At 41.9% G+C, this 23,390-nt stretch overlaps 1 protein-coding gene across 4 annotated transcripts in view; it reads right to left on the bottom strand.

Annotated features, from left to right (window-relative positions):
- Nucleotides 1–1,989: 1,989 nt before the first annotated feature.
- Nucleotides 1,990–23,390, bottom strand: part of EWSR1 (EWS RNA binding protein 1) — a 23,760-nt gene continuing 2,359 nt past the window's right edge. Inside the window, exons 2-11 of one of the 4 annotated variants that reach the window (XM_023190726.2) lie at nt 21,562–21,598; nt 21,383–21,434; nt 19,952–20,075; nt 15,602–15,788; nt 11,681–11,848; nt 7,853–8,064; nt 5,879–6,059; nt 3,068–3,105; nt 2,496–2,528; nt 1,990–2,180 (exon numbers count right to left, since the gene is read on the bottom strand). In XM_023190726.2, coding sequence (XP_023046494.1) covers nt 2,005–2,180; nt 2,496–2,528; nt 3,068–3,105; nt 5,879–6,059; nt 7,853–8,064; nt 11,681–11,848; nt 15,602–15,788; nt 19,952–20,075; nt 21,383–21,434; nt 21,562–21,598 — 1,208 coding nt within the window. In that variant the 3' untranslated portion in view covers nt 1,990–2,004. Of the gene's footprint in view, nt 2,181–2,495; nt 2,529–3,034; nt 4,253–5,878; nt 6,060–7,852; nt 8,065–11,680; nt 11,849–15,601; nt 15,789–19,951; nt 20,076–21,382; nt 21,435–21,561; nt 21,599–23,390 lie in introns of those variants that run through there. The other 3 variants (XM_023190727.2, XM_023190728.2, XM_023190729.3) reach the window with 3 other exon arrangements.

Raw genomic sequence — 23,390 nt, 5'->3', positions numbered from 1 at the left:
ACAAGTAGAGAGAAATTGCCTTATATAAGATTTACCAAAATCAACTGTATTTTTTTTTTTTTTTTGAGACGGAGTGTTGCTCTGTCTCCAGGTTGGAGTGTAGTGGCATCATGTCAGCTCACTGCAACCTCTGAGTCCTAGGATCAAGTGATTCTCCTGCCTCAGACTCCCGATTAGCTGAACAGGCGTGTGTCACCACACCCAGCTAATTTCTGTATTTTTAGGAGAGACAGGGTTTCACCATGTTGGCCAGGATGGTCTCGATCTCTTGACCTTGTGATATGCCCACCTCGGCCTCCTCAAGTGCCAGGATTACAGGCATGAGCCACCGCACCCGCCCAAAATCAACTGTATTTCTACACAGCAGTAATAACCAGAAAAGTGTCATTTAACGAAGACCATTAACCACAGCAACTTGAAAATAAATGAAACTAGAAGTAAAACTAGTAAAATTTGCAAGACCTTTACGGAAATTGATAGTCTTTACTGAAGATCTAAATAGGCTGGGCATGGTGGCTCACACCTGTAATCCCAGCACTTTGGGAGGCCGAGGTGGGCAGATCACATGAGGTCAGGAGTTCAAGACCAGCCTGGCCAACATGGTGAAATCCCATCTCTACTTACAAAAATTAGCCAGGGGTGGTGGTAGGAGCCTGTAATTCCAGCTACTCGAGAAGTTGAGGCAAGGAGACCCGGGAGGCAAAGGTTACAGTGAGCCGAGACTGCGCCACTACAATCCAGCCTGAGTGAAGGAGTGAGACTCTGTCTCAAAGTAAAATAAAATAAATAATAAAATAAATAGGGATAAGCCGGGCGTGTTGGCTCACGTCTGTAATCACAAAACTTTGGGAGTTGAGGCAGCAGATCACCTGAGGTCAGGAGTTCAAGATCAGCCTTGAAACACATGGTGAAACCCCGTCTCTACTAAAAATACAAAACTTAGCCGGGCATGGTGGCAGGCGCCTGTAAACTCCCAGCTACTCAGGAGGCTGAGGCAGGACAATCGCTTGAACCCAGGAGTCAGAGTCTGCAGTGAGCTGAGATCGCACCACTGCACTCCAGCCTGGTGACACAGCGAGACTTTGTCTCGATAAATAAATAAGTAAATAAACAAATGGAGAAATAGAACTTTTATGGGAAAAAAAGATCTCTCAGTATTACAAAAATGTAAATTCTCCTGAAATTACTTCATAGATTTAGTAAACATCCAATTGGGGTTTTAAAGTTTTGAAGTTTATGGGGTTCATAAACTAACTCACAAATTAATACAGAAGAGCAAGAACTGAAAAACAGTCAAAATACCTGAAGAAAAATCTGCATTACTAGCTATTAAGAATTAGCATAAAGACACAATAATTTAAGGTTGGGCGCAGTGGCTCATGCTTGTAATCCTAGCAGTTTGGGAGGCTGAGGTAGGTGGATCACTTGAGGAGGCCAGGAGTTCAAGACCAGTGTGGCCAACAGGTGAAAACCCATCTCCACTAAAAATACAAAAATCAGTTGGGCGTGGTGGCACGTGCCTGTAAGTCCAGCTACCTCAAGAGGCTGTGGTGGGAGAATCACGTGAACCTGGGAGGCTGAGCAAGACTTAGTCCCTAGGGGTGGAGGAGGGAAGGCCGGGCGTAGTGGCTCACACCAGTAATCCCAGCACTTTGGGAGGCGCCAAGGTGGGCAGAACACCTGAGGTCAGGAGTTTGAGACCCACCTGACCAACATGGTGAAACCCAATCTCTACTAAAAAGACAAAATTAGCTGGGTGTGGTGGTGCACGCCTGTAATGTCAGCTACCGGGGAGGCTGAGACAGGAGATTCGCTTGAACGGAGGTTGTAGTAAGCCAAGACTGCGCCACTGCACTCCAGCCTGGGCACCAAGAGCAAAACTCCATCTCAAAAAACAAAAAAAGGCTAATTTTTTTTTTTTTAAGGAACAAACCATAAGATATCTAGAAAGAAGTCAGGCAAAAGCAACCTTAGAAAACAACTCTCAACATCAATTCACTCTCTTTAAAATGCTCTGTGGTTTAAAGTTTTGCCAAATGACCTGGTTATGCTTTTACTGACCTTAACAACCCCACACTGCTTAAAGAAGTCTGCCAGATCATCTAGAGTCACATTGTCATTTAATCCTTGTACATAAATTGCACTGTTGTCAGAGTCTTCATCTGGATCTACAGGTGGGCCTTTCAGAGAAAACAAGACAAGAGAATTATCACGCATCTATAGGGGTTTCTTAACTATCTGATCACTACTGCCCAAGGATATTCATCATAAATCTAAGAAAACTACCAAGCATACTAAGAAGAATGCTATCAAACTTTTGGTTTACTTCACTTAAGGCCATTATGAATAGATGCTCACAATAAAGGATTCCCCAAATTGTCCTTGACAGCAAGAATATCACGCTGGTCTATAAGGCTGCTGAACTCCAGGCATGTATTTACCTCTGTACCATTAATTTATAAAGCACAATATGAAACACAAGAATTCAAAATTACCTAGATCAAGATCTGGTCCTTCATCCATGGGTCCTGCCAACCAGGAAAGATCATATAAAATATTATTAGTGCACGTCTTGCAAGCTACAAACCTTACAAACACACATAGCTATCTACTATACCACCATTTGATGGGGATTCATTAAATTCAAAATGACCCGCACTGCTAAAATCGAGCAGTGCCTCTTTAACATTTGTGAAAGGTTTGCTAGGGTTTGCTTTTTTCTTTGCTGGTTTGCTTCTAAACCATTAACCAAATACACTCTCAATGCTTATGTGCCAAATCAGTGTTAAATTTAAGTCAAAATTTTTCCTCTAAATAAACCAAATTTAAAAATTTATTCTCCCCCATATTACAGAAGCAGTTACTCAATACTTCAAGTTACCCTTTGTTTTGTAACCATAGGTTAACCTTATTACCCCTAAGACAATGCCGGCAGTACCCATTAGTCTCTTTTGTACAGATCATTTTTAAACCGCTTATGAAACTAATAAAAAAATTATAGTTTTCTAAAAACTGACTGCATTTTTTTTTTTTAAAACACTATCTATGGTAATACTCAAAAACTTACCACCAGGCTTATTGAAGCCACCTCGCTCTCCAGCGCTGCTGGGGGGATAAACGAAGAAATGAAGGCCTTTCCCTTTAAAAGCCAGTACCGCTCTGAGCCTTGGGGGGGCTCGTGGGGAAGAAGGGCACTGGCTAAACACATCTCCAAACAATGCATCTCTCTCATCTTGTCACTATGCCTTTCTTCAGGGCAGCTTGCTCAAATTTCCTCAATATACAACCTTGCTTGTCTGATTGTACACACCAGTGTGGTTGGTTCCTTTCATTTCGGGGGCTGGTATTAATAGTGCAATACTTGGCAAATTAGGAAGAAAAAATAGATCCCAAACACCCACCCCGTCAGGTGAAAAACCAGAAGAGCTTGGTATAGAGGGGAGGAGCAAGTGGGGGTTAACTGCTGTGATAAACCTTTCCATGTTCATAAAGGTGCACCCTCAACCTCTCCCAAGGGAGAGCCAAATGAGGCCCAGGGTTTCCTAACAAGTCACAGTATAATAAAGCAGGAGACAACCACATTAAATTCCTACAACACACATCAGAGGACGCATCCAGCCAATCTTCAGCATAAAGCCATACATCTCAGGGCACGAATAGATTTAACAATCGCTGTGAAAGGAGAATTTACAACAAATACCAAGGCTCAGCGGACTGGGGGTGCAACTTTATAGACATATCAGTTAGAATAATGACTATGCCATGTAAAATTACTTAAAGAGGGGAGGGGGAAATATGAATTGGACTTTGGGAGTTAAATTTTGTTTTCTTTAGAATTAAATAAAGGCAGCTCCCCAGTGGGAGGCCCTGAGTTTTTTCTAACCAGTATTGCACCTTTAATACCTGAATACACAATTTCAAGCTGTTGCATGCAGCTTTGTTTCCTTTTTAAAAGTACACACCATAAAATGTTCTCTCTCTTTAAACACAAAAGTTTACACTTTAATGTTACACAATTCTAGAGTATTATACCTCCTCTGGTTCATTACCAAACAACAAGTATGCAGTTACCAAAGTTACAGAAGGATTCCATTTATACAATGAATACATTTTGTTAAAAATATTCTATGTATATTTTTCCTCTCCATATGGACACCGTGTCTAGTCCCACTTTTCATTATGCTGCCGGCTGAGTACTGAGTACGGGTACTTTTTAAGTATTGAAGTGTATACAAGGCTCTCACTTTGTAACCTGTAGCATATAAATGCGACAAAGCATGTTAAAAAGTTTCCACGTTTAACAGCCAATGAAAATATCAAAATACTGAGGCAATGAAAAAGGGCATGTTAACAACATTGAGTGCCTTACCTGCAGAAGACACTGAAAACCATCACCACACCACAATAAAAAGGGGGGACGAGGGAAATGCCCGTCTATCCCCACAGGATCCGACAGACTGCTTCACAGTCTGTCGTAAAACCTATGGGGAAAGCCATGGTCTCTTCTATGGCTCCAAGAGAGACTTCTCATCCAGAAAGAGGGGCCCCCTCTACTAGCAAAGTCTAGCACAATTAGTAGGATTATAACTTCTGAAGTATTTAAATAAACTTGAAATTGTTTTTGCAATTTAAAAATACTAGGAATTCTAGGTGATTTGAGACGTGATGATAGTACTTTCAAGTGTCTATGTCTATTTTAAAACATCCAAAAAGAAGTGAAACCTTTATAATATTTTCCAAATCAGAAGATTGATTTTACTTCATACCAAATCATTAAATTTTTGCCTGTTGTCAAACGACTTTCTTCCAATAAAGATTTCACTAAAGACTTAAAGTTATGCAGAATATGCAAAATAGTACTTTCAGTAGTGAAGAGTATTTGCTAATATGGAAGTTAAAGATCAACTTTAAGATCAACTTTAATTTTGAAGTTCATTCTAATTAAAAAAAATACTATTTAATTTTTCCTAGAATAGTGGCATACCAAATCAAATGTAAATATCTAACATTCTGCATAACTTTTTTTTTTTGTTTTTACTAGTTTATATAGGGACAGAACACACACAGAACTAAGCCTTCTGGATTATGTTAACCACCAATATTATAGCTCACCTTCATCAAAGTACAGACATCAGATAGGGAAAAGGGGATGGGAGAAGGGAGGGGAAGGGCAGGCAGAGGTAGCAGGGTTATGTCATTGATCTAAACAAAGTTTTCTAAACCAGATTGTGCCATCAATCAAAATGGTCAAACCGATTTAGACTTTCAACATCGCCAATAGGAAGTGAGCCTATAATTATATACATTACTCTGCAAAATGCTATTGGATTTTTCTGTGCTCCATCCAAACTCTATGTATCAGGTGCACCTCAGGCTATAGTTTAAGGATTATGGGACAAAAATCTTCAATTATGTTCAACGATTCTGAGTACAAACAGAAGTTGGGGACAAACACTGTGGAAAACAGCTGCATTCCTTTTCTGCAGTATATACACCAGGGGTTTCAAGACAACCATTCAAATGCAATTAGTTAAAAACTTAGGGTCGTTAGAAGGGTTGTGTGTGTTCCATCCCAAATCTATTACCCACAGAGGCTTCTCACCTCTGGAAACCACGAAGGGAACTGAAAGCTCTGGTTTCAAAACCATTCTTTGTTCTCCCCGACCCAACGAAGTATACTGGCAGGGAAAGAAAATAAACTGCCACTTAATGTATGCCACCAAGATGACATTTCCATGTTTTAGAAGATGGCTTGAGCTCAACAGATTGTCCATGGAAATGCAGAAATTAATTTCTTATGTCTTTCAGTCCCTTCTTTCCATTGAAAACCCTATGGATGAAACAAAATTAGGTAAAAGGAGAAAAGGTTTGCTCTTACCCCATTCCACCGCGTCCTCCTCCCCGCCCACCTCTGCTCATGCCTCCACGATCAAATCCCCCTCTTCCCCTGCCCCGGTTATCAGGGCCACTCATGCTCCGGTTCTCTCCTGGTCCGGAAAATCCTCCAGACTCCTGCCCATAAACACCCATGCTACTGGGGTGGTCCTGTCGGAATGAACCTGAGGAAAGAGTCACATCTGTAAGCCATGGACCAGCATTTACACCACTGCCTGATGTACTTTCTCCTGGAATAACAAATCCTCAATTGCAAGGCACTAACCAAGGCACCATCTTCTTTACAACATGATAAAGCACCCCTAATGGGTAGGCTCTTTTAAGTTCAACAAAACTGCTGGTTCATCACAGCTGAAATAACCTTACATAGTTAGACTAGAATAAACCGCTTCTAAACAAAAAAAAAGCCCTCTGCCTAACATATAAGTTTATAGGGTTCCCTATCCTAAGATGTCTCCAAAAGCAGCTTTTGAGCTATACTCAAGAAATGAAAACAGAGCCAGGTTTCTCAGGGCTTTAGCACACTGCTAGGGGCTCAACTACATAAACCAACACCACTCCTTTCAGTTGCTGAGAAATCCCCGTGGATGGAACGTAATTTAAAAAGACCAATGATCCTGGTACAAACTAAATTCTGAAGATAATTTTGTGTTTTTGGTTACCTCTCTCCACATAGAAGAACTGCAAATATTCTGTGAGGTGGATTATTTTTCCCCCTTTTCCTTTTTTTTTAAAGAATCTTTATTTATTTTTAAAAAGACAGGGTCTCACTATGTTGTCCAGTGTGGTCTCAAACTCCTGGTCTCAAGTGATTTTCCTGCCTTGGCCTCCCTCAAAGTGCTGGGATTACAGGTGTGAGCCACCATGCCTGGCCTTTTTTCCCCCTTAATGGATATAAACAAAATAGCAACCAAAAAAACACCATAGCTTTTATTTGACTATCAAAATCACAGTGGCCTGCAACAGCTGCCTCCCCACTTTACATTAATGACTGATAGGGAGGCCAAAAACGATCTTAGATTTACTCACCGCATACAACCTCCCCAAAGACAGCAGGACTAGCAGTCTAAAACATTTTTTTTCTGATCAATTACAGTATCTCTTTTCTTTTTTGGCAAGACATACTAAAAACAATTAAATTGGAAAAAAGCACTGAAATCTTCACTGGGACATCCAAGATGTTAGCTGGAATGTCATGCCCTAAAGATGTGTCCTCGAGGCCGGGCGCGGTGGCTCAAGCCTGTAATCCCAGCACTTTGGGAGGCCGAGACGGGTGGATCACGAGGTCAGGAGATCGAGACCATCCTGGCTAACACGGTGAAACCCCGTCTCTACTAAAAAATACAAAAAAACTAGCCGGGCGACGTGGCGGGCGCCTGTAGTCCCAGCTACTCCGGAGGCTGAGGCAGGAGAATGGCATGAACCCGGGAGACGGAGCTTGCGGTGAGCTGAGATCCGGCCACTGCACTCCAGCCTGGGTGATAGCGAGACTCCGTCTCAAAAAAAAAAAAAAAAAAAAAAAGATGTGTCCTCGATTCCAAAAGCAAACAATGGTAAAGAGTATTCCCCCTGTTCAAAAACTCCAAACACAGCTGGCGTGGCAGTGGCTCATGAACTGTAATACCAACACTCTGGGTGACTGACGCGGGAGGATCACCTGAGGTCAGGAGTTTGAGACCAGCCTGACCAAAATAGTGAAACCCCGTCTCTATGAAAAATACAAAAATTAGCTGGGGCTGGTGGTGGGCGCCTATCTCAACTACTCGGAAGCTGGGGGCAGGAGAACTGCTTGAACCAGGAGGCAGAGGTTTCGGTGAGCTAAAATCCCACCACTGTACTCCAGCCTTAGCCCCCAAAGTGAAACTCCATCTCAAAAGAAAAACAAACAAAAAATCAACCCCACAAAAAAACTCCAAACACAATCATTCTTATTTGGTTTTCTCTCTTAGCAACTCACTCTGCTGCCCGTAGCTGCTGCTCTGTTGGCTATATTGACTTGGAGCTTGGCTGTAGGATCCAGTTTGGGGTGGGTAACTAGTGGGAGGCTGCTGCCCATAGCTGCTTTGTTGACCATAGCTACTCTGCTGTCCATAGCTGCTCGGCTGCCCATAGGTGTTCTGCTGAGAGTAACTGCTCTGATCATAACTAGTTGGCTGTGTAGAGGAATAGCTGAAAGAGAGGAGAAAAAAAAAAACAAAAACACAAAACCCAGCTTTTTAGAAAAAAGAGGCTTGTTATTTCAAATCCCCTGAATAAAAGAGACATTCACAGCATGTGACACAGACATCCAGAAAACAGTACTTTCTACATATCAACAATTTGAATTTCAAGTCAGCAAATATTTTTGTGTTCAAAATAAAACATTAAATGGGAGGGGGGATTTTTTTTTTTTTTGGAGACAGAGTCTTGCTCTGTCTCCCAGGCTGGAGTGCAGTGGCACAATCTACGCTAATTGCAAGCTCCGCCTCCCGGGTTCACGCCATTCTCCTGCCTCAGACTCCTGAGTAGCTGGGACTACAGGTGCCCGTCACCACGCCCGGCTAATTTTTTTGTATTTTTAGTAAAGACGGGGTTTCACCGTGTTAGCCAGGATGGTCTTGATCTCCTGACCTCCTGATCTGCCCATCTCAGCCTCCCACAGTGATGGGATTATAGGCGTCAGCCACCGTGCCCAGCTGGGAGGGGGAAATATTATAACCACCATCGGTATAACCCTTAAAGAGTTTCCTCTTAATCTCCAATCTCATTTAAAACAATGGTCATTTTTGGGTGGGAGTGGAGGCTCAAGCAAAGGCTCCACTTTGGGAGGCTGAGGCAGGCTGACTACGAGGTCAGGAGATCAAGACCACCCTGGCTAACACGGTGAAACCCTGTCTCTAGTAAAAAACACAAAAAATTAGCCGGGCCTGCTGGCGGGTGCCTGTAGTCCCAGCTACTTGGGAGGTTGACGGAGGAGAACCACTTGAACCTGGGAGGTGAAGTCTGGTATTGGCTCATGCCTGTAATCCCAGCACTTTGCGGGGCTGAGGCAGGTGGAACACCTGAGGTCAGGAGTTTGAGACCAGCCTGACCAACATGGTGAAAATCCATCTACTAAAAATACAAAAATTAGCTGGGTATGGTGGCACGCGCCTGTAGTCCCAGCTAGGTTGCAGAGGCAGCGGTTGCAGTGAGCCAAGATAGCGCCACTGCACTGCAACCTGGGAAACAGAGCGAAACTACGTCTCAAAAACAAAAAAAAAAAAAAAAAAAAAAAGGGGGGAGCCAAGAGCAGTGGCTCACACCTGTAATTCCAGCACTTTGGGAGGCAGAGGCGGGTGGATCACCTGAGGTCAGGAGTTCGAGACCAGCCTGACCAACATGGAAAAACACCATCTCGGCCGGGCGCGGTGGCTCAAGCCTGTAATCCCAGCACTTTGGGAGGCCGAGATGGGCGGATCACGAGGTCAGGAGATCGAGACCATCCTGGCTAACACGGTGAAACCCCGTCTCTACTAAAAACTACAAAAAACTAGCCGGGCGAGGTAGCGGCGCCTGTAGTCCCAGCTACCCGGGAGGCTGAGGCAGGAGAATGGCGTGAACCCGGGAGGCGGAGCTTGCAGTGAGCTGAGATCCGGCCACAGCACTCCAGCCTGGGTGACAGAGCGAGACTCCGCCTAAAAAAAAAAAAACACCATCTCTACAAAAAATACAAAATTAGCCAGGTGTGGTGGTGCGTGCCTGCAATCCCAGCTACTTGGGAGGCTGACGCAGGAGAATCACTTGAACCCGGGAGGCAAAGGCTGCAGTGAGCCAAGACTGCACCATTGCACTCCAGCCTGGGCAACAAGAGCGAAACTCCATCTCAAAAAAAAAAGAAAAACCACAAAAACAAAAAAAATCATCTGGTATGAAGCTTCACAAATCATGATGAGAAACAGTAAGGACACACATTTTAAAGTCGGATTAAACTACGCCAAGAAGTTTGAGGCTACAGGGGACTATGACTGTGTCACCGTATCCCATGCCTGGACAACAGAGTGAGACCTGGTCTCCAAAAAAAAAAACAAACTAACAAAGCTTCTAACACACCACATCCCTCACCATTGCTGTATGAATTCAGCAGTGTCTCACTGTGTACCTATCCAACTTGCCAGATTAACTGCTCTCAATGCAATAGGTACAAACCTGCTCTGTGGAAGAAGAGTTGTAAGCCCTGCCCACTTTTGCTCCAAGCTGGCTGTAATGAGAGACACCCAATCAATTCTACTTGTTCCTAAACCTGTTCACATCTGCTGCAAAAAAATGAAATAAGTGCAAAAAAGGGAACTGCTACTTCTAGCAAAACTTTTAGGGCACAATTCAAACAATTTGAAAACCCACATCTAATTAAACATGGGCTAAGAAAACTTGCAGGCTGGGTATGGTGGCTCATACCTGTAATCCCATAATCCCAGTACTTTGGGAGGCCAAGGCAGGCGGATCACTTGAGGCCAGGAGTTCAAGACCAGCCTGGCCAACATGTGAAACCCTGTATCTACTAAAAATACAAAAATTGGGCCAGGTGCAGTAGCTCATGCCTGTAGTCCTAGCACTGTGGGAGGCCGAGGCGGGCGGATCACCTGAGGTTGGGGGTTCAAGACCAGCCTGACCAACATGGAGAAACCCTGTCTCTACTAAAAATACTCTAATCCCAGCTACTTGGGAGGCTGAGGCAGGAGAATCACTTGAACCCAGGAGGCAGAGATTGTGGTGAGCCGAGATCGCGCCATTGCACTCCAGCCTGGGCAACAAGAGCGAAACTCTGTCTCAAAAGAAACAAACTGGCTGGGTGCAGTGGTTCACGTCTGTCATCCCAGCACTTTGGGAGGCCAGGGCAGGTGGATCACCTGAGGTCAGGAGTTCCAGACCAGCCTGGCCCACATGGTGAAACCCCATCTCTACTAAAAATATAAAAATTAAAAAATAAACATAAAAATTAGCCAGGTGTAGTAGTGAGCACTTGTAATCCCAGCTACTCGGGAGGCTGAAGCAGGAGAATCGCTTGAACCTGGGAGGTGGAGAGTGCAGTAAGCTGAGATCGTACCATTGTACTCCAGCCCGGGCAACAAGAGTGAAATCCCATTTCAAAACAACAATAAAACAAAAACAAAAACAAAAATGAGTCAGGCATGGTGGCGTGCACTTGTAGTCCCAGCTACTCAGGAGGCTGAGGCATGAAAATCCCTGGGAGACAGAGGTTGCAGTGAGTGGAGATCGTGCCACTGCACTCCAGCCTGTGCAACAGAGTGAGACTGTCTCAAAAAAGAAAACTTGGCCAGACAATAATAATAATAAAAACAAAAAAAAATAAAAAGAGTTGCCAAAACATTAAAAGGTTAGTGCATGAATGAACCTTTATGCATTAGGTAATATGTAAAATGATTAAGGTGATTTATAATGCCCTGCACTTTACTTATCCTAACTGCATTGGGGAAGGTGGCTCTTATGGTTCTATTTACATGCTTTCATATACTTCTGCTTCTTATCTGAGTTAACTAAAACAGCAAAAGGAAGAACCTTAAAAGAAGAACTTAGAGTGGTAAAAATGTTTTTGTCTGTATTTAGAAAGAATAGCTATTAGCTGCCAGACAACACTACGGGACCCTAGAACTGAGGCTTTAATGTAACTAAGTATGATCAGATGACTTATTACTCCGACAGTCAGATAAAACACCTTACCTGAAGAGGTCAAAGCAAGCTGGTCAATAACCTGAAAAAAACTGTTTTGTCACTGTTTTTGTTTTGCCACAAAAAGTAGACTGACCTGGTAGGAGGGTAAGATGGAGGTGCGGTGACTGGCTGCATGGGGTAGCTCCCAGGTACCTGGGGATAACTGTAGTTACTCTGTCCATATCCCAGGCTGGGCTGGTTGTAACCCCCTGTGCTAGACTGAGGTTGACTAGTCTCAGTGGGCTTGTTTCCATCCTGCGGTCTAAGAGGAGAAATTAAAAATAAATAAAATTAAAAAGTGACCTTTTTTGTGTGGTCTGCCAACCACAAAACTCCTGGGTAAGAATGCTACAAATCGATAAGCAATAAGCAATGTTATGATTAAGCCTGGAAATAAATACAATAAATACAGTCCTAAAGTAAACTACATCAAACTGAGTGCTGGTCCAACTATATTTGTTTGAAGACAATGCTAAGGAAGGGGAAAAATCAACTGTATCCACAGAAGAGACATTAATATGCGCCATTCATCACAGTAAAAGCTATAAAAGAGCGTTGCGATATTCTGTGCTACCAGTTTAGGTGATCCGGGAGAAGTGATCTGTTAGGGAATAAATGCTTTTTCTCAAAGAGGACTGCTGAAGACTAGAAACTAACAAAACTGTAAGTTTTAGGTTGGAGTAACATTTACCTAAGTCCATGGCATCATAAATTTAGAGAATTTGCAGGTTTATGATTCTCATTTATTAAAAACAGACCAGGCCAAACACGGTGGCTCACACCTGTAATCCCAGTACTTTGGGAGGCCAAGGTAGGAGGATGGCTTGAGCCCAGGAGTTTGAGACCGGCCTGGGTAATACAGGGAGACTACACCTCTACAGAAATAGAAAAATATTATCCAAGTATGGTGGTATATGCCTGTGGCCTCAGCTACTTGGAAGGCTGAGGTGGGAGGACCGCTGGGGCATGGGAGGTGAAGGTTGTAGTGAGCTGTTAATCGTGTACTCCATCCCGGGTGACAGAGAGACTCCATCTCAAAAAACAAACTGCCGGGTGCAGTGGCTCATGCCTATAATCCCAGCACTTTGGGAGGTCAAGGCAGGTGGATTGCCTAATGCCAGGAGTTTGAGACCAGCCTGGCCAACATGGAGAAACCCTGTCTCTACTAGAAACACAAAAAAATTGGCCTGTCGCCGTGGCTCACACCTGTAATCCCAGAACTCTGGGAGGCCGAGGCGGGCAGATCATGAGGTCGAGAGATCGAGACCATCCTGGCCAACACGGTGAAACCCCATCTCTACTAAAAATACAAAAAATTAGCTGGTTGTGGTGGGTGGGCGCCTGTAGTCCCAGCTACTCGGGAGGCTAAGGTAGAAGAATGGCGTGAACCCGGGAGGCGGAGCTTGCAGTGAGCCGAGATCATGCCAGAGAGAGACTCGGTTAAAAAAAAAAAAAAAAAAAAAAATTACAAAAAATAGCTGGGTGCGGTGGTGGGCGCCTGTAATCCCAGCTACTCAGGACGCTGAGGCAGGAGAATCACTTGAACCCCGGAGGCGGAGGCTGCAGTCAGCCGAGATTGTGCCACTGCACTCTAGCCTGGACAACAGCGAAACTCTGTCTAAAAAACAAACAAACAAACAAACAAACAAAAAACCAACCAAACCAACCAACCAACCAGAAAAAATCATTTACTAAATGGGGCTGCATAAATTAATCTAACTTGGCTCCAAGTCTCCGTAATGGAAACGCCAGAGTAAGGCAATCAGACCCCTCCCAACTCCCTGCTCGGATGAACCTGGAAGTAAGTATCCCTGTTAAATGATGAAAATTAATCTCAATTCCAAGGAAAACTCCAGGGGTTTCTATTACCCCTTGGCCCTAAAAGTTTACATCACAGCTGCAGCAGACTGAGTTAGAGCTATTAGTACTTTAAGCAAAGCCCAAAGAATCAACAGGCAGGCCAGGCCAGGCGCGGTGGCTCACACCTGTAATCCCGGAACTTTGGGAGGCCAAGGCAGGCGGATTACTTGAGGTCAGGAGTTCGACACCAGCCTGGCCAACATAGTGAAACCTTGCCTCTACTAAAAATACAAAAATTAGCCGGGCATGGTGGTGCATGACTATAGTCCCAGCTACTCGGCAAGCTGAAGCAGGAGAACGGCCTGAACCTGGGAGGTGGGTGCACTCGCTACTGCACTCCAGCCTAGACAACACAGCAAGACCCCATCTCAAAAAAACCAACCAACAAAAAAACCCCAGGAAAACCAGAGAGAGTGTGAAGTACTAACTCTTCCCGAGCTGAAATAGGTCCCTTATCAAACACCAATCCATACATAAAACCCCCCAGATATGGCTTGGATATACTGTTGCATCAGAGCATCAAATGGGACTTCATACGTCTGATGACACTCTGAAATGAGGCCCTTCCAGGAATGAGCCACTAAGTTTAACTTAGCTACCGCAAAGGCTGCCTACCAAGTATAAATTACCAAGTGGCTTTGATTACTCACTGTGCACTTTAAAAGTAATTTCACGAGTGTTTGTCAGAGCTAATTTCTTACCTCTAGAGCAGATAAGTCTAGGTTAGAAGTTGATTTCTTGTTTATTCCCCAAAATGTCTTCTTTCAAACCAGAATTCAGCGTACCTTCAAGACTGTATACAGAAGCCACCTAAGTGACTGTCTAAAGCAAAGACCTAAAATCTTTTGTTAAGTAATAATTAACACTGTTTACCTGCTAACCAGTCATGGGGTATGAGCTCTGTTCATCCTATAGCAGGGTACCCAGTTAAGAATTTTTATTTGCCTATAATATTTAGATTATTAAGCCTCTACATAATGTAGAGAAAATCACGTCAACTGCTTAAGCCGAGGCAGTGATGTTTGATTTCTTGAACATGGGTACGTTCTTTCCAGACAATTAGGTCATACGACCACTTCTTGGCTCACGTGATGCACCCCTTCCCCTCCTGCCCGTGTGAACTACCATGTTTTTCCCAAAGAGAAAGCGGTTATCCATTTACAAGGTCAATGAAACCAAAGATAAAAGCATCAAGAAGTACAATTCTATCAGTCATGCTGTTTTGAGTGAAAACACACACACTCTTTAAAACAATAGCCTTCTTCTACCCAGAAAGGTCATTGTGAAACCAGAGAACCTATTCAGTGTCATTCCTCATGTTGGCCCTTGGATGGCACCATTTCACCTTTTATTTATTTATTTATTTATTTATTTTTGAGATAGAGTCTTGCTCTGTCGCCCAGGCTGGAGTACAATGGCGCCATCTTGGCTCACTGCAACCTCTATCTCCCAGGTTACAGTGCTTCTCCTGCTCAGCCTCCCCAGTAGCTGGGATTACAGGCATGCCCTCTACACCAGTTAATTTTTCTGGTTTTTTTGAGACAGAGTCTTGCTATGTCGCCTAGGCTGGAGTGCAGTGGAGCAATCTCGGCTTACCATAAGCTCCGCCTCCCGGGTTCATGACATTCTCCTGCCTCAGCCTCCCAAGTAGCTGGGACTACAGGCGCCCACCACCACGCCTGGCTAATATTTTGTATTTTTTAGTACAGACAGGGTTTCACCGTGTTAGCCAGGATGGTCTTGATCTCCTGACCTCGTGAACCCCCTGCCTCGGCCTCCCTAAGTTCTGGGATTACAGGCGTGAGCCACCGTGCCCAGCCAGTTTTTTTGTATTTTTAGTAGAGACTGGGTTTCACCATGTTGGCCAGGATGGTTTTGAACTCTTGACCTCATATGATCCACCCGCCTTGGCCTCCCAAAGAGATGGGATTATAGGCGTGAGCCACTGTTCCCAGCCAATTTCACTGTTAAATGCAAAGTACTTCTGTGGTATGTTCTAGTACATCAGTTACTATAATGTAACAACAGTGAACATCTGAGAGTATGTGAAAGCAACCATTAATAAGGAACTAATCCACAGATTCCTTTAAGGGTATGTAGTTGATTTCTTTCTCTCCAACATGAGACTGACGCATTAAGGGGACCGTGGCCTTACCTTGTAGGTGCAGTGGCTGCTGGCTGCTGCCCATAGGCTGGATAAGCAGGCTGAGTGCCATATGCAGACTGAGCTGCATAGGAGGCCTGGGTGGTGGTGACTGTAGCAGTGGTGGTATCATAAGCACCAGTGCCATACCCCTGGACAGGCTGGCTGTATGCCTGGGGGGCAGTTGGAGTAGTATAACCTAGAACAAAGGAGAACTGCATCAGATTACAGGCCCCCTTAAAGATCTGCCTACACACTCATTATCACAACAATTTGTAAACCACTTACTTTCAAACCATCAGGATATTGAATCCCTTTAAATATCCCCCCTTCAGCAAGAGCAGCAAAAAAGTACTATTTAAAGCCTAAGTTCTCTGAATATACCTAGCTTTTGGAAAAGTAACTGTCCCATTTGCTCTAAAACCACACCTAACAGAAATGGCATGTCATGCTACAGAAAGCAGGGTTCCTTCTGACCCCTCTTGAATGCTGTGAATAGGAGACAAGTCTGTTTTTGCCAAGTCTGTACTAATTTTGCTAGCAGGTCTTCGTAACAAGTTTCTGAACAAACTTCCACGCCCCAAAATGCCCTTAAGCAGGAATAAAATATCCCAGAAAAAAGGTAAAAGGCAAATGACACAGCATTTTAAAATAATTACAAAATAATGATCCAGGTACTAGTTCTAACACCAAAACCCGTAATTTGGGTAGTAATTAATCACTTTCTTTTAGTTCCAAGCACTACATCACGTGAAGCACAAGCTCAATTACTTGAGCACATGAATAATAAAGATAAACTATAAATTATAGTTGCTTAACACAGGTTAAACTTTTTTGGTTAATTATTTAAAATTAAACTTCGATACTGCTCCAAACATTTAAAAGGTATTATTTTTACATCATAAAGCAGATTCCTGCCTGGTTATCAAGTTACTCAGCTCCATTCCTCTCTTACTTACCTACCACAAGCAAAAGGCCTTTTCCTGCTCAGCAATATTGGAGGTAAACCCTAGAGTCCCTCCTCCCCTTCAGTACTTCACTAACCAGGTGTCAGAAAAGACCTGCTCTCACAGGTATGCTGCAAAGCAAGATGCATTCTCTCCCTAGCTCCTGCCTCTATCAGACCAGGCAGGATCCATGCCTTTCCCTTTGGGACCTGGGCATGGAGCATGACCAAAACCACAAAAGTCTGCAGCTCCTAACTAGAGTCCCTTTTATTGTAAGAAGTGTTACAACCATTGCTGGTGCTGGGCTCTTCTTCCTCATGGTCAATGGGTACAATTAAGCCATGCAATCAGAAGTTTGGTTTACACTTTGGGACTCTGAGATGGGAGGACTGCTTGAGTTCAGGAGTTAAGATACCATCCTGGGCAATACAATGAGACCTCGCCTCTACAAAAAATAAACAAACTTAGCTGGGCATGGTGGCATGAGCCTTAAGTCACAGCTACTTGGGAGGCTGAGGTGGGTGGACTGCTTGAGGCTGGGAGGTCAAGGCTGCAGTAAGACAAGATCCAGCCTAGGCAACAGAAAGAGACCCTATCTTAAAAAAAAACAAAACTTTGGTCTAGGTGCTGGCATTTATATCCATCAGAGAAAAAAAAAGTCTAAATCTCACTGAAGAAAAAGTTTCCGTATTTAAAATAAATCCTGAATCAAGACTGCCCATTTTAGTTAAGATTTAGGGCCTTGAAGTGTCCTCACATACTAGCCAAAAACAAGTATCAGCTTCCTTTTGTAAAATCACCTTTTGTAGCACAGAGTATAATAATACTTTTTTCTTCTCTATCTCAAATATTAAAAGGAAATTCTGAAATCATACACAGAGATAGTAATTTCCTTGTCAAAACTGCTGGGTTAAAATGTATATGAAAGTATACATAGTTTCTTTCAGAAAACAGGAAGCCCCAAGCAAAAAAAGTTTTTGAGTTGGCATGTTGTTCATCTGAACTGCTTAAGTTTTTTGCAGAGTCCTAAGGTCAACCACATAAGGCATTCATTTATTTAAATTTAATTAGAATCTAATACCATCTACCCTACCGTTCATACACCGATTACTCCCCACTACATGACAAAATACCTATAAGATTTACAAGGAGGGCAATTAAAAAAACAAAAAACTAAAAGTGATCAGGGCAGTAACTCATGTCATAAAACTACACAGCAACAGTTAGGGCCTTGTCATGCTAAGGATTACAACAATAGACACTGGGTTAATAAATAATCTTTTAATTAATCTGTAGTACCCACAAAAGCAGCCAAGCAAAATGAACAAAAATCAACAGAGTAAAATGATTTAATGATCAAAAAAAAGACCAGTGGCAAAAAAAGAAAACACACCTACTATGTGCTGACAACGCGAAGGAAAAAGGTGGTAAGAAGTATTACACAAACCGACCAAAATTTTTGCTCAATGTAAAAATTAAAAGTTTTTAAGAATTCCATTGAATTGAGGCTTATATAGCCCCTTTCTTCTGACGTTTAATTTTTAAAAATCCTAGAAGAGAACAGTGTATTTTTATCTATTCCCTCCAATGATTATCCACTAACTTTTACGTTCAAAGGCAGCATGAGGTAAGCAAAAATGCAGCTTGTGTGCTTGAAATCACTCACTACCGATTAGACTCCTGCTTAGTTTTGTTCACACAGTTTCCTTATCAGGCTTAATTTTGGTGTTTTTATACCCCAAAAATTCTTGGGAGGATTAAGGGAGATAAGGCCACTCCATAAACTATGAATTCTATACAAACATTATTAAGTGCAATCTCCAGCTCATCAAAGCTACTAGTCTCTATACTAGAGTGACCTGTACTTTTCAGGCCCACAGTCATGATGGGGCTTTTTCAACCAATGACAATGTGATACGTGGCTCTAGAGAACCATTAATTTGCCTGTAAATCACTCCGTCTCATCCCTGTAAAATGATCTAAGGATTCCAAAGGTTAGATCTAGGGCACATTAATTTTCACATCATACTTGTTTTAAAAAATGTAATAGCTTTAATACATGAAGTCTATCTCACAATTTCAAAATTCTATGCTAAAAAATTCAAACTGTATAAATTAGTTCCAGCTCTTCCCACAGCTGCAATGACCACCACCACAATGTTTAGATAAACATTTCCCATCCTATTCGAGAAACACCCTGGACGGGTTAGGAATTACTTCCCACCAAAATCAGGACACTGGTACTCAATGAGATAAAGTACAGACAAGTTTTTTCCCCTTAACAGGACTATATATAATGCAGAACTAAAGACAGTTTGAAAATAAGAGCTCTGATATCTTTAAGACTTTATTCAACAGTCCTTTGTAATAGCAATAATAAAAGGGGCGGGGATAGAGAGCCTGAAACATTACATAGCACTGAACACAAAAAAATTATCATAGATTTTTCATGTATCCCACCCAACCTCAGCATCAGAATACCATTTCTTCTAATTCTTAGAATAGTTTATTTTTCAGTTTCTTGGAACAATGTTATATATATTCAAGACATATCATGGATTAAAATAATTCATAACACTTAAAACAGAAAATAAAATGTGTCTGGACTAGAAACCAACCAATAGACAAACATGATACATGCAGGGTGGCAGTCTGCTCCTCTACATAAATCTCATCATGCAATCTATCCTTCAGGGAACAGGGGAAAATCAGCTGGGGAGAAATCATCTGAAATACCTTTGGGAAGGTAAATAACTATTATTAAGGCTTGAAACAAAGTAATATTAAATAAGAAAACCTTTCCCAAAATCATATGAAGAATAGGACATGGATCTGCAAATGGCACCTGAAGCAGTTTTTCATTAGCACCTTGCTGTGTGTGATGTTAGAAAGTTTGGGTGTTAAACAAATGAAAACACCTAAAGGATTAACATTACAGGGTTAGACAAGATGGAAAGCATTTCCCATGCAAGAATGAGCAGGATAGTCAAACCTGTACTGGTCCCTTCTACTGTGGAAAGCACAAAACAAAAAGTAGAGGGTACACTATCAGATGAAGCAAACATGTGAAAACCAGTTTGATTTTTAAGCAGCTCAATTTAAGAAGGCTCATTCTTACTCAGTATTAGCATTAGCAAAATCTTTTAAATAGTCTCCATTTCGTCGTGAGATTATTCAATACGCTGTATAAAACAGTTAAAAGTTCTTTTCTCTCTTGGAATTTATCCCACCAACATTCTATTGGAAACCTCTCAAGACTATAAGAGTAGGAGAGAAAATACCTCTTCCTAAGAATAAAGGATTCCCCAGATGCCAAGGTATGGACCAAAATATACATCCAAAAGCATGACTAATAAGCTTCTTAGCCAATGCCCTAGCCAAAACGACCCAAATATCTCTCCAAGGCAGGCCTTACCAGTGGGAGGCTGTCCATAAGAAGTTGCATAGGCGGTCTGCCCATAGGTTGCAGTGGTCTGAGCCTGGGTATAGCTGACATCAGTGGGCTGTCCATAGGTTCCATAGCTTTGTTGCCCATATGCCTGCTCCAAAAAAATGAATGCAAGAACTTCATGTATCAACTTTTCTATTTTAGCAATAAAATGGATTGCTAAGTTTCTAAACTGGAGAACCAAAGTCAAAAACATTCCTTTCTAGAAGATTAAAAAAAAAAAAAAAATAAGACAAATAATCACAGTATCATGAATGTTATTCCTTATCTAATTCACTCATATTATGGTAAAGTTAGCTACAAAAAAAGCTCATTAGATAAGTAGGCAATGTCATTCACAGCTTCTCAGAGGGGGGAAAAGAAGATAATCAGGCAAAACCTCAGTTAACTATACACGAGATTAACAAGACACTCTCAAGGGAAGAGCAATAAGGGCACAGGTGTATTAATTGCCAGCACTTAGCATAGCACAGTTTTAGTGATTGGAAACGAAAGGTAGGAAGACAAATGAACAAAGAGAAAGCAATGAAGAGGGCTAAAATCTGTCAGAAAAAATTGAAAACCAGATTTTCAGCCTGACAAAAGACTTTACAACTACTACACCACTTCAAAGAAAATGAACCAGAATGCTGTATGTCCTCTTATGGTGGACACATCAGGAGTACTGTCTTTTGAACTCAGACATCAATAATACTTAAAATCAGGCAAGAAATAAGCTGTTCTTTCAGATATTGGCATGATTATTCTCTAGATTTGTTTAAATGACCAGTTACGTAAGATCTGCCAGAGACATCACATTCTGCCTGTCCCAGAACATGTTTCCAAGGCAGTTATTAGTATCCATTTTATGGCATGGATCATTTCAGAATCCAACATCATCTTGAGAACACTAGAAGGCTAATTTCTAGAATCTGTTGGCCTAGGTTTTTTAACAGACTCTTCACTGGAAAGAGCTCAGGAGCTCCCTGGCTAGGTCACCAGTTTTTTAGAGCTAATCCCACCACTTACTGTATGACCACTGGCAAGTTACTTAGTATCTATGCACTGCAATGTTCTCCTCTGCAGAATGGTCATATCATCCTCGTTCTTTGCAGAATTGCTATGATGAATAAATTTACTAAATTTAAACATAATGAAGGACCAAGCATGGAACAGGGCACCTAACTTGAGAAATCACACTAAAAAGTTATAGAGAGCCAATCATCAGCCTCTGAATGGCTTCATTTATGATGGCAGAATGGAGTTCTTCACACTCCCACTGTGACAGTCTGAAATGCCTGGGTATTTTACTATCACAAACACATGACTCATTTGTTTTACTGGATAACTGAAAGATAATTGGATAATTTACTGATTTTACTTGGAGGTGCAGCTACATATAATTATCTTAAAGATTACCTGGGTGGTCTGTGCATATCCTTGAGTGGGCTGGGCGGTGTAAGCACTGTAGCTGCAAAAGAATTAAACGCAATAACTTGAATAGAGAACATTCAAATACCACCTCTACAATTATAGAAGGCTCCATACTCAAAAAATATTAATCACAGACAAAATGTGGTTATAGAAGACCGACTTACCCCTGCTGCGCTGCAGCTTGGCTATAGGTACTGTAATCTAGAGGAAAATGAGAAGAAAAAATAGTGTAAAGTTAGCAGAAACAAGAAGAGAAAAAAGGGGGAAAGAATTCACGTGGCAGGAAGAATTCTTTAAACTATAGGGGGACCTGCCAACACAGGTCCAAATGAGTCCCCCTTATCTCTCAAAACCTAATAGAAAAAAAAGTCTAAGTCAGTTAAACTCAACATTTGACTATGGGACTAGCTAATGAGGTCAAGATCAGCTGATTTGGCAGGTATACTTTGCATGTTCTCATGACCACAAAACCCATCCCAATTCCAACTGTCATTTGAAACACAGACGATCATCAATATCTCAGACTAACAACAGGATCAGAAGTTTTTTCCCTCATATAAAACGGAGGCATGCAACAACAATACAAAGTTTAACACTAGACTGGTCAGGTTAGAACCTACCTCCCCTCAAAAATGAGTTTTCACTCCCCTCCCTTTAGCAAGTTAGACAAACCACCATTCCCTAGCTCAACGACAGTGAAACAGAATGGCAGAAAAGAGGGCAGTCACCACACTCCAGTGTTTTAAAGGGTTTGCTGTGTCAGAACTACATTTGTGCAGCAACTTAAAAGCTAGATATATTATAAATCCTAGTGAAGCAGAACTAAGGCAGAATCCTGAAGACAGGCAAAGAAGAAAAAGCATTTAATCTTTCTGGGAAAAATCTGGCAACACTATTGTCTCTCATACAACTCAAAATGATTTCAACTTTAAAAAGTAAACCTCCCTATAATTTTCCTTTTCCCATGAAATTTACAACATGCGTCCAAAGGGACCAAAAACTCTGGTCCACTGAGGTGTCTACAAGTAGTAAAAACAAACAGAAAATAGTTTTTAGAGCACTACTGCATTGAAGTTAGATAAGTTTAGTTTTTTTAAAGGCAGTTATATTATTTTTGAAAATTCTGCCCAATTCTTTCTTCTCCACAAGAATACATATCTTGTTCTGTCTGAAGACAGTACTGCCATTAGGACGGAAAAAAGGGGTCCTTTATTTTCCAATCAGAAAATAGTCCCTTATCCAAAATCAACAATTGACAGCTCTTCATTGCATCCACTTCACGCAATCCAAAGCCAGCCTCACAATCCCTCGGCGGCCTGAGAGAGCTTTGCTGAATCCATCTCTTCACATTGGCTTATCTGTCTACCTCTCTATACTTTAGTGGACTACTTTCTTTCCTTTGTACACACTCACAACTCAAAACCCTGAATCACCAAGAAGATCAAATCAACTGCCCAAAGGCTACCTATGATGAAAAAATTTGTTCACAGCAATCTTAAAGGCATTTTCAATAGCACTACAAGTCATACTCTCTGTGACATTAAAACTAAATGCAAATCATTTCTTCCACGTGGCATCTACAAAATAAACACAGCAATGAATCATTCAACATCAAATATTTTAACCCACGTTTCGTTAAGGTCTTTGAGAAATGATTCTAAATCACCGACATGTAAGTAGTTTGCAAGACGACTTTTACACAATAGTAGTTATGTAAAACATAAAACTGGCAAAGCTGATATGGAACAACTAATGACCTCTTAATAGTGAGAAACCAGAGGATTCGGCCCTATACTAACTGGTGGGCTATGGAAGGTAGCAAATTTGTTTCATGAACTTACATTTATCTTCCTAGAGCACACAAACATCACCGGACCTCAAACAAACTATTAGGTTGGTGCAAAAGTAATTGCGGATTTTGTCATTAAAATGGCAAAACTACAATTACTTTTGCACCAACCTAATACAATTACAAACTGGTCAGATTATTCAG

The sequence above is a fragment of the Piliocolobus tephrosceles genome, chromosome 19 (genome assembly GCF_002776525.5).
Source record: "Piliocolobus tephrosceles isolate RC106 chromosome 19, ASM277652v3, whole genome shotgun sequence".
Taxonomy (NCBI): Eukaryota; Metazoa; Chordata; class Mammalia; order Primates; family Cercopithecidae; genus Piliocolobus; species Piliocolobus tephrosceles.
The sequence above is the reverse complement of the archived record's forward strand: the minus strand, read 5'-3'. Positions and strand labels throughout refer to the sequence as shown.